Source organism: Abramis brama, assembly GCF_963993115.1.
Source record: "Abramis brama genome assembly, chromosome: 5".
Taxonomy (NCBI): domain Eukaryota; kingdom Metazoa; phylum Chordata; class Actinopteri; order Cypriniformes; family Leuciscidae; genus Abramis; species Abramis brama.
In genome coordinates, this window is record NC_139967.1 from 16,205,358 (window position 1) to 16,216,945 (window position 11,588).

General features: G+C 35.6%; 2 protein-coding genes across 4 annotated transcripts; both read left to right on the forward strand.

The window, feature by feature from the left end:
* Positions 1-1,501: 1,501 nt before the first annotated feature.
* On the forward strand, positions 1,502-5,376 carry tbx3b (T-box transcription factor 3b). Of its 3 annotated transcripts, none has more exons than XM_084115917.1 (7): positions 1,502-1,838; positions 2,475-2,742; positions 3,004-3,150; positions 3,270-3,346; positions 3,836-3,969; positions 4,093-4,643; positions 4,871-5,376. In XM_084115917.1, the coding sequence occupies exons 1-7, from the start codon at positions 1,543-1,545 to the stop codon at positions 5,180-5,182; spliced, it is 1,785 nt and encodes a 594-aa protein (XP_083972043.1). In that variant the 5' UTR covers positions 1,502-1,542; the 3' UTR covers positions 5,183-5,376. The 3 variants fall into 3 exon arrangements, with proteins under 3 accessions (XP_083972043.1, XP_083972044.1, XP_083972045.1); XM_084115918.1 differs by having other exon boundaries at positions 1,578-1,838; positions 4,916-5,366; XM_084115919.1 differs by having other exon boundaries at positions 1,578-1,838; positions 4,897-5,139.
* A 1,404-nt stretch (positions 5,377-6,780) lies between these two features.
* tm2d2 (TM2 domain containing 2) lies at positions 6,781-10,993 on the forward strand. The gene is made up of 4 exons (XM_084114102.1): positions 6,781-7,322; positions 7,453-7,540; positions 8,122-8,237; positions 10,519-10,993. Exons 1-4 carry the CDS (start codon positions 6,961-6,963, stop codon positions 10,730-10,732), a joined length of 780 nt encoding a protein of 259 aa, XP_083970228.1. The 5' UTR covers positions 6,781-6,960; the 3' UTR covers positions 10,733-10,993.
* The last annotated feature ends 595 nt before the right edge of the window (positions 10,994-11,588 follow it).

The window sequence follows — 11,588 nt, forward strand, 5'->3', positions numbered from 1 at the left end:
GGAAAATGGCACCAGAGACGCATGCATTTAAATGTTTATGACGTACTCAAAACTGTCCTGATACTAAAACAATGTGCCGTCAGGTATTTTACACTGTACTATACACTAATGCAAAAACAACACAAAAGTTTCACCAGTTAGTGAAATGTATTCTTAGTGCCTCCCCCTGAGAAAAACACTGCTGAAGTGCTGATGCCTTGAGGAAGCAGAAACAGAAATAGATCCTTATTAAAAAAACAGCAAGAGCGATGGGACTTCCCCATTACGGTATGGACTATCAAATTGTCAACATGATAGTTTGGCCCCAGCCTTCAAAAACATCAAACCTTATATCCAAATGAATAGAACGAGAGGTTTAGAATATTTGATTGGTAACATGACAAAGAAGAAAAATGGTTTGTGTTGAACACAAAGTTTACACAACTGATGGTTTCAAGAGGCTTGTGTTCTGCTGGTCTCACTTAGTCCTCTGTGTAGTTTTTGAGCCTTTATGGAATGTGTATCCAAAACTCTTCTGCAATAGAAAAGTGTAACTGAATACACTTCCTAATCCAGCCAGGACAATCAAAAGCATACATCAGTTGAATCCTCAGTCACTTCCCACTCATATCACAGCATGATCTTATGGGACGGAGTCTGGGAGCAAGAAAAGACGGGACATATAATTAATGGCACCCCCTTAAAATAGTGTTATTATAAGATGGTTGTGTTTCACTGTGAGAAATATGTCACATATACGATTAAACAGTTTTCTCATGTTGGACTATAGTTTGTGATTGTGCTGTTAGGTGCTTTTGCACAGATACAGATTACAGGGATATATTGATTATGGGTGGACTTGTGGGAGGTGAGTGGGTGGGTAATTTAATGTGACAGTTGTATAAAGAGAATCAGTTATAGGGCAATATTGTGTTCTTCTGCCATTCAACTATTAGTGAATTTTTGTTCATGTGTCATAAAAGGGTTTAGAATATACAAAATCGCAGGTAAGAGAAAACATACACCTGATCTGAGTAACTGCACTTTTGACACAACCTTTGTGACAACTAGCCCCGATCTCCCTTAAATGCCCTACATTATTTCTTCACAAACATGGGCAGCACTAAACTCTGGACAGCTGATGTTCCATTTGTATCAAATCACTTTGTTGCAGTTGATTCTTTATATACAAATCGATTTACCACGCCCTTATGAAGCACAATTGGTTTGCATGTGTCCGCGGAGCCAATCAGAACCCCCGACTGACCCGTCCCGACCAGAAACCACCATGCTGTCTAGAGATCCGGCATTAGGTCCCCAGGGTTCATCTGTGCGCACGAGACCCCATAAAACAACCTTTACTGTCTCTGCATTTGGGCTTTTCTCTCAACAGGACAAAGACATGAAAGCATGAATGAATGACTCATTCAAAAACGCGAGATTCATTTTGACAAACAGTAGCCTACAACTTCTGACACACTGAAAGCATGATTCCACATAAGGAGTGAATGCTGAAGATTTCAGGGAGGAGTTGTGGGGATGGAGTGAAAATAAGTTGAGAGAATGGCGTATCACTTTATACCGGCCAGTTCCACTGACTTCACCATTAGTTCGATGCTTGGACAGCAGTCACAGTTTTTTCCTGTTGGATACGGGAAACAGCAGATTGCGAACGTTCTCCATAACTCTATTCGCCTGGCACTCAAAGAAGCCGCTTCTCCCGCGCACCTCTCTGTGGAGACGACGAGAGACCTCGGACTGACACCTGAAGATGACCCCGTGGTTCACCTGGAAGCCAAGGAACTGTGGGGGCAGTTTCACAAATGCGGCACGGAGATGGTCATAACAAAGTCTGGAAGGTAAGAAAAATATTTAAAACGACTAGACCCGTGAGTGTCTTTTAAAAAATCAGCGTGACGATCTCAGCTATTCATGTGTAAGCAATTTATTTATTTTGTGCTGTCAGTGTCACTATGTAATTCTGAATTGGACACGTGCACATAAGGTTTTCAGAACTTTGACTGACGTTCTGGCAAGGTTCTCTCAACGTTAAGAACGAACATTCTTACAGTAACGTTAATAGAATGTTCGTTCGAAGTTACCTGGCCTTCAATATAGCCTCTATGCTCTCAAAACGTTACTAGGCCTATAACAGTTTTTCTTCCCCTGAACGTTTTAGTTGGACGTTCATGTAACATATCTTAAATGTTAGGCTACTCGTTGCAGAATGTTCAAAGAAGATTCAAAAGTATCCCATAATGTTTGCAAAGTTGTTTCTTTAACGTTCGCTTTACCAATTGTTTTTTTTTTGTTGTTTTTTTTTGTTTTTGTTTTTTGTTTTGTTTTTTTACTGGTAATTTTGACATTTTAAAGAATATTCAGAATCAGAAATAACGTTTCCATATTTGAACATTAGGTAACAAAACATTCTTAGAACATATTTTTGTTATTTGAGTGTAAACGACATAGTGAAATATGTATTTTGCTTTTTTGAGGCGCATGTTTCCAGCGTTTAAAGTGCGCTGCAGCGGCTTTGACAGGAAGGCGAGGTACATCCTGCTGATGGATATAGTGGCGGCTGACGACTTCAGATACAAGTTTCACAACTCCCGTTGGATGGTGGCTGGAAAGGCCGATCCAGAAATGCCCAAACGAATGTACATCCACCCAGACAGTCCTGCTACCGGGGAGCAATGGATGTCCAAAGCTGTCACCTTTCATAAACTAAAACTGACGAACAATATATCTGACAAACATGGATTTGTGAGTATTTAATATGTGATTCATAATTTATGAACGACCTTTATTGTAAATTTCTCCTTAAACTAATTTTCTCTGTCACCAAGCTTGTATAAAAGGCAAATTGCTCTATGAAAATTCAACAAGTTGCGTGTAGGCTATCAAACAGCTCTGTGTGAAAAGATTTTAAAAATGGTGGAATCCGAACAGAAATGTTTTTAAATTATTGTTTAAAAATAATTTGTTTGCAATGATTATGAAAAATGATATGATTTTGTTTTGCAGACAATTTTAAACTCCATGCACAAATATCAGCCGAGGTTTCATATCGTTCGAGCCAACGACATCCTCAAACTTCCTTACAGCACATTCAAAACATACGTGTTTCCTGAGACTGAATTTATCGCTGTTACGGCATACCAAAACGAAAAGGTGACAGGATGGATTCAAATGTTTAATCAATGAAACCACATATTATCCTAATAAAGTTGTAAACAATTTTCACAACACTTAAGAAATGTGAAATCTTAATGGACACGTTAACCTTACAGATAACTCAGTTGAAAATCGATAATAATCCATTTGCAAAAGGATTCCGCGATACCGGAAATGGGAGACGAGAGAAAAGGTCAGTTTTTTCCCCCTTTCAGATTTCATAAATATGCCTATACATATCCTGTTTAAAATTCCACTTAATGATTCTATTTTGCATTTTCATTGATTTTCAGTATAAATTATATGATTAGCCTTTAGCCTACTGAAAAGTTGAACTAGGCCTAATCCATAGGATCATTTCGGAGGCTATTTGGTCTGCCCTTTTTTGTTTTAATGACAGCAGCACTTGAGCTGTATGAACCCAACTTTGTGTAAAACCTTATGATTATGTTCTCCAGCATGATTTGAGATTGATTCACAAAGGATCATTAACCTTTGGAACAAAGGAGTTCACATATTTGATTAGTGACAATCTTTCTTATTTGTCTTTGTTTTAAATTTCTCACAAACTTTCTCTTTATTTCCATTTTGAATCTCAGATGTTCAATGTGGACTTATGAACAGCACGGTCTGAAAAGAATCGTTTTAATACCCACTGACATGATTATTTTTCAATACTTAGGAAACAGATGTTGCAACAGAGGTGCGATGTGGAAGCGAAAAAAGCCAGTGTGTTCACAGACGACTCATTTTTTGACCAAAGTTCATCAAATTATTTGATTCAAGAAACTAATGTCGTTACATCAACTTCAACAGGTTTCAATTGGAATTTAATTTATACTATATATATGCTTTTTATGTTCTATTTTATAGGCTATTAATAATATTGGTATTCCTAACACACATTTATGAGATATTTTTATTATATTTATTGAACAGATACGAATGAGAGCGACATTGATGGAAATGGAGATGAGAAGGAAAGCAATGAAGATGAGAATCAGTCAGTTTCTCAAGATGAGCAAAATTCCAGAGTAATCTCTACAACAGTGAAAGAGTCCAAGGACAATTCAAAAGAGAAGATACAAGGAGATTGGAACATAGAAGCCAACAACAAGGAAAAGCTTGTTGAGGAGGACGCTACTGAACATTTACCCTTTGATAAAAAACATGCTGAACAATCCAAGTTTGCAGCTGATGTGACTGATGTTTCTCAGAAGGGTTTGCTCGCTCGGCCCTATTACATCCCCCATCCAGGCCTAATTAATTCGCTGCGTGTGCCGGCACAAGTCTTGTCAAATTTATGTCAGTTTCATTATGTTGGAACACTTCCACTTTTGGCATCTGAAGCAACTGGTCCTTGGTTATCCCGAAGGTCAAATGAAGGGGATGGTCAAAGTCACACCACTTCAGTCTCAACCTCACCACAAAGACTTACTGGCATGCCAGATTTACCACCTTACTTTCAGCAGCACAGAACGACCTCTCAGGTAGGTCCATAATTCATGATGTAAGCCTAATATATCACTAAAAATAAATATAATTTAAAATAAATTGATTGATTTGAAAATAATAAAACATATATAATAAAATATAAAAATACACAAAACATGCTAAATGAAATATGTTGTGTTGTTTTATAGCCTTTAACTTGCATGTAAATTATAACAAAAATATATAAAGAATATGCAGTATATATTTGATCTAATTTTCACAGAATGTGCTTGTTTCGACGTATGGAAGTGTCTTACCTTATCCACAGAGTTACATGACTACATCTGCTGCCACCTCCTCTGCGGTACCATACCAAGTTCAACGCACCCCTTTTCTCAACGTTAGCTACCAATCCCGCTGCAGACCCTACCCTGTACCAATGTGGGTGCATGGCCGAAAAATGCCACAAACCTCAGTATTTATTCCATATGGTGAAACTGATTCAAATGAGCATGCTGGTATTACAACTTCTGCATCAACTGAGTTTAGATCAAAACCTAATGAGGATCAAAACACAACGTGTCGGGATCTCTAGAGATGTCTGTACAGGAACAACAACAAATTTAGTAAGCTGTAATTATGTGCATTATAAGTCTATGGAATGTGAAGGTCTGGATTAAAAAATAATATATACTATTTATTCTTTAGTCTTTATCTGCTGTGTAAATGTGTGAAAAATGCATAAAAAAACATGAAGTTGCAGAGCAACCATTAAATAAATTTCATACCATTTTCTCTGTTTTCCCATTTATTTGCTTCTATTATTATTATTTAAACTGCACTATATCAAGCACCATTCTATTTTTAAGAATTTTTAAAATAAAAAAAATGTTTTATTTATTTTCAACAACAGTCTGTAATTGACAGTAACCATATGGCTAATCTATACAGTACATCTCACTTAAGCATATTTTACTATATCACAGTCTTAGCAATATAATTGTTTATTTAAGATTGTTGGGATACCCATTTTAAATAATATGTAAATAAATAAATCTTACATTGAGAATTTTTATTTATAGTTCAAGAAAGTTTACATACAACCTCATACCTTTAGTATTCATGAGAGCAAAATAAAAATTATGGTGCAAGATCTAGTGGGCTACTGAGTTAAAAACAACTTCAGTGATACATATTAAGATTTATTACATTTCTAAATATATTATTCTTTCGAAATAAAATAGTCACACATTAGATTCTACCCTAATGAGCACAACGTACTATTCACAAACAGTACTATTCCTCCATAAAATCTATCCTGTCAAGTAACGTTTCTTGGAAAAAAAAAGTTCCCCATAATACATTTGCCACAAAAAACTGATGTTGAACTTTACTCCGACATATGTTTAATAATATTGATGTATTTCTTGATACAAATACTTAATACTTAAAATTAATGGGTTTTTTTAAATAATTTTTTTCCAATTTATTTATTCATTATTGTAATTGTCATAACATAATACAACAATACTCCAGAGTCCTTTAGTCTTTCAGTCCAGATTAATTTCCTTCAATCTTTCAATCCGAATTAAGTTCCTTCAGTTTTTCAGTCCAGAATAAGTACCAAGTAGCCTACTGAAAATGAATGTTTTTTTTGTTTTTTTAATGCAACAAAAAATATACAAAGATTTGTACATGCATATACGCCTCACAACAAGCAGAAAATAACATACATAAGAATATGTAAAATAAAATAGGTCATGCCAGGGGTAAAATCACAATAATTTAAAGTAACAAAAAGCTTCATAGTTTTTTTTTTGCTTTTTTGTTCTTAATTTGATCTAATGTATTACCATATTGTTTAATCTCTTTTATAAAATGTTCAAAGCTTGGCTTAGCTTTAGTTCATTTTTTCACATGAATGTGATATTTTACAAGTAAAATAAAAAGTTGTATAAGGAAGCACATCGTACTTTTGGAATCAACATTGTCCTGTACAAAAATAAAATAAAAATACTACATCATACAGATCAATTTGTGAAATTAAATTTGAAACATCCAACCAAAACATTTTTGAATATATACAAAAAAAAAAAGAAAAAAAAAGATGAGTTACAGATTCTTTGGCATTGCCACAAAATTCACATAAGTTTTCAATATTCAAATGGCTGAAAATGAATGTGAAATGACGTAACGCTACACAAATAGCGTCATCACAATGCGCCGCCTACATTGACTACTGTACGGCTCAGTTTTAGCTTGTGTTCATTAGTAGCAGTGTAATATGGTTCATATTCGGTCACAATATGGTACACAAGTCGCATAATATTTAAATAATACCGCCAGTAATATGTTGTCGACTGGCATTTACAGATGCGACTGGCAAAATCACCGCTAGGTAACGTTAGCTGGCTGCTGTCTCGTTCATTAGCTGAAAGATCAGCCAACGTTAGCCGTTCAGAAATCATGCCGCAGATTTCAGTCAACTACATTTTGTTATGCGGACAGTTCTTATTGCTCTTTACAGTGCTACTTTTACAGTGTCTGGACGGGATTCACTCGGAAAATTCAACCGACCCACCCGGAAACAGAGTAACGACCAGCAAAACAGTTCTGTTCAGCGAACAACCGGGAGAAACACTTGTGACGGAGAGTGTTATACCTACTGAAACATCAAATCACACGGAGCAGTACGAGTACAACCCTCCATCACCCGTCGTCCTCTGTCGATACCTGTAAGTTCACTTCATCTTTCTGAAGCACAGAAAGTTTACATCTGTTTTATGTAAACAACAACAACAACAACGACTTACAGTTCAGTGGGCGCTGTTATAGTTTATGACGATGTGCTGATATCTCATTTAGACCAGAGGAATTCATATTCTGCCAAGATCCAGTCGATCACGGAGGAAATGTCTCTGCCTTTCAGGAGATGGGCTATGGATGTGTAAAGGCAAGTTCAGTTGGGTTACACTTTATTTTAAGGTGTCTTTGTTACAGTGCAATTAGCCTATACATTTAAATACTGAGTAGTAGGCTATTAATTAACTATCCCCCGGTTTCACAGACAAGGCTTAACTCTAAAATGCATGTTTGAGCTGTTTTAACTGAAAGCAACTTGTACTGAAATATCTTAAAATATGTCAGTGCCTTTGTTTTGTTTAAAGATGCATTTTTTTAAAAGCTACTTTAATGTCCTAAGGGCTAATCCTGGCTTTATCTAAGACCTGTCTGTGAAACCAGGTCTATGTGTACTTAATATAAAGGGTTATGGTTAGGATTAGGTTTGTTGTAGGGTTAGCAGCATGTAATTATGCATAATTTATAGTTGTAACTATATTGTAACTACATGTGAGTGTAACAAGTACATTTTTACCTACATTTTTATTGGAAAGATATGTTGCGCCCATAATCTGCAGTTCAGAGCCTTGGAAAACTTTTTAATTATTATTTTTTTTTTAATAAAATCCCTTCCAGCTGATGTTTATGTATTTGTCGCAAAGCTAAAAAAATACAATTGACTTGTTCTTGTAGTTTGGTGGTCAAGTGTACAAAGATGTGAACCATACCAAGGTGTTATGCACGGCACTGGATGGCATAGAGTGTGCTGGACCACGGGAGTTTTTCAGAGGCAATGAGCCATGCATCAAGTAAGTGAAATAAAATATAGCAGGGCTCCATCTCGTGGACATTCTGGAAATCTGGAAAGTGGAAATAACAGCATTTTCTTTTTGCACTAAGTATATGCTATTCATACTTTAGTACAAATAGTGGTAGATACTACAGTATTTGCATCTCAGTGTCTGTATTGTAAGTACATTTTATTTATAGGGCACATTTAAATTCAGCTTACACTGACTACATAATGTGCTGTACAAAACAAACATAAAATACAATATTTTCATCAAATCAAAGATAACAGTTGCTAATCCATAATTTAAAAGAGTAAAGATGTGTCTTGAGTCTAGATATAAAAACAGAAATAGAAGGAGCACTCTTAATGTCAGGTGGCGACTGATTCCATAACCGGGGAGCAGAAAACTGCAAAGGCTCTGTCACCTTTCGATTTAAGATTTTTCGATGTAGGAGAGCTTTATTGGTATATAAGATGGTGCTTGTGCATAAGAGCTTTAAAAATAATCAGCAAAATTTTAAATTAAATTCTAAAAAAGGGAGAAACACTTGAGCCAGTGAAGCGAAGCTAAAATTGGAGAGATATGATCACTTTTTTTTGCACTAGTTAACAGTCTAGCTGCTGCGTTCTGAACCATCTGTAAATGTGTCAATGAAGATTGAGGAAGACCATGGTATAAAGAATTACAGTAGTCCAGCCTTGATGTAATAAATGCATAAATCAATTTTGTAGTACATTATAAAACAGTATGCAATAATAACAACAACATATTTAGTCTATATAATAACAAAATGCGCTATTTGCACTTAGTGTAAATAGACACTCCGATATTTTAATTAGATAAATTATTTCATACTGTTATGTCGCTCCCCGGTCAAGGAGTGTTAGGAGGAATAACGAACAAGGTTAAATAATTTGAGAAAGACAAGGAGGTTTTTCCGTGTCCAACCCCAGCACTACAACCTAGACACTTAATCTGGTAAAATTAAATTTAGTCTTTTATTTTAGTAAGAAATAAAGAACAAACAGAATTAGTCATAGAGTCTCAGGAGGGGGTTAAGCTAAAACAACAAACAAAATCCAATTCTTTCCGTGGTTAAAGAAAAACGAACTTTCCTGGTCAACAAAGGAAAAAATAAAAAATAAACAGGGAACTTCCCTACCTCCCTAACTAAACCAAAATCAGGAGAAAACTATAACAAAAGGTGGCACCCACCTTCCTACTCAAAAAGAAGTAATTTGGTTCAATTGATGAAATTTCTTACAGTTTATTGTTGGGCAGCACACCAATCATATAATCATACAACAAATTCAGTCTTCAAAGTTAACAACAACAGGGTCTGGGGCAGGAGAAATGAACCCTCTCCACACAACACGCTCAATTTGGTCTCTCTTCTCTTCTTAATGAGCACTGAAGCTTTATACCACTTCCTTCCAGTCATCTGCCAATCAATCACAACCGGTAGGGAAACCAAGAGGAGAAATACACCAAAAACAGCAATACGCATAGCAATAACTTTAATAACATCCCCAAATATAATAAACAAAAGAAACAACATGTCCTGGGACATAACAATATCATAAAATCATAGAAATTATTATAAACTTAAAAAATAAGGAAATATCTATACTTGATTTAGCTGTAAAATATTTCATCAGCTAGTTATTGCTCTTTTGTAGAGTAAAACTTGTTTGCTAGCCATGTAAATGTTTTTGTAAGCGAAGTGTTCTTTTGAGTCGGTTCGTTTTAATGAATCACAAAAATGGTTCACAAAATGTCTGAATGATTCATTAGCAAACTGTTCTGAATATAATGATTTTTTTTAAAATCGTTATCCAGTAATCACAAATGTGTCAAAAACGTCAGAACCTTGGTAATAGCTTTAACTGATCATTCGTTTCACATATTTATTATTTTAAGAAAATAACACTAATATGAGATGACAGCCAGTTACAGTTACACAAAGTGTTTCCTGTTGTTTGACTTCTGCTTCACAAGAGAGCATTGCATCATTTTTCATTTCTTTACCACAAGAGGGCAGTTAGGTACTGTAGATTCCTTTCACTAAGAAGTCTATACGTGCATAATGTATCTGGCCATCAATAAATAGAGTTGTATCAATTCACAAGCTTTACACTAAACATTAACTATTCTCATTATGAACTTTAACTGTCGACAGTGTGTTCAGTGCATGCATAGCTTACATGTGTTTGCGCAATTTTTTTTATTTTTTGAAGTTACACAGTCTATTAATGCATTGACATTAATGGATTGTTTTTCCTCTTTGATATTTAAGATACACAGGACACTACTTCATCACCACCCTACTGTACTCATTTTTCCTGGGATGTTTTGGTGTCGATCGGTTCTGTCTCGGGCACACTGGGACTGCGGTGGGAAAGCTGCTTACCCTGGGTGGCCTTGGCATCTGGTGGTTTGTAGACCTCATTCTCCTGATAACAGGGGGACTGACTCCTAGCGACAGCAGCAACTGGTGCACTTTCTACTGACGTAAAGTGACTGCAGCTTTTCACCTTTTTTGTACTCGCAAGTTAAATCACATACACTGAATGCATGTGGGCTTACATAGGCCTTATTTGCCATGCTTATTTGTAAAATACTGTTTCTCTTATTTCTTTTGTAAAGTGTTTGTGAAGCAGCAATGTAAATAAATGCCATCTTCCAAGAGTAAAACTCTTACATTATACATCAATATGTATGATGATCCAAGTGTAATCTTTATTAAACATGCAACAAAGTTGTCTCGGAAATTAGTTTGGTATTTTCAATACACACTACACTTCTCTGCCTTTGTTTCTTTTTTGTTGTATGATCTGTTTGAGCAAATTATGTTTAAAATCACCAAGTTTATTGCTGACTGAGCCAAAACAGCTGCAGAAATTTTACAGACCTTATTTTAGACCGAACACCTACAAAGAGCTGTCAACGGACAGATGTTATGAAACAGCTTGCAATAAAAAATACATACAACAATTGACTCCATTAGACATGTATCCCTTGGCAGAAGTCCCACCCATTAATTTCCTCTTTCATGTTTTGCAGATTGCGTGTTCTTTGTTCATTATGTATGAGATTTGTTTCCTGCTGAACAGTTGCTCTACTGAAGAAAGGGGTACTTTGGGATATGGTGCATGCAACACATCCAAGATTACTGCTTTAAAACAACATGTTCTCACAATTTTTGTTAAAATCATATGGATAAAAAGACTTGTTTGACTGGTGTGTGGCAGTGAAATGATTCCTTACTTAACAACACTTGAAAGCAGCAGGTAGTAAGTACATGTGGTGTGTTTGTTGACCATGACTGAATTCAGCATGACAGATCATCAACCTCAATATTTCATG

Coding starts and splice junctions, on each gene's coding strand:
- tm2d2 (XM_084114102.1), top strand. CDS start 6,961: ATGCGACTGGCAAAATCACCGCTAGGTAACGTTAGCTGGCTGCTGTCT. Junction 7,323..7,452: donor GTCGTCCTCTGTCGATACCT/GTAAGTTCACTT, acceptor TATCTCATTTAG/ACCAGAGGAATTCATATTCT. Junction 7,541..8,121: donor TGGGCTATGGATGTGTAAAG/GCAAGTTCAGTT, acceptor TTGTTCTTGTAG/TTTGGTGGTCAAGTGTACAA.
- tbx3b (XM_084115917.1), top strand. CDS start 1,543: ATGGCGTATCACTTTATACCGGCCAGTTCCACTGACTTCACCATTAGT. Junction 3,970..4,092: donor CGTTACATCAACTTCAACAG/GTTTCAATTGGA, acceptor TTTATTGAACAG/ATACGAATGAGAGCGACATT. Junction 4,644..4,870: donor AGCACAGAACGACCTCTCAG/GTAGGTCCATAA, acceptor TAATTTTCACAG/AATGTGCTTGTTTCGACGTA.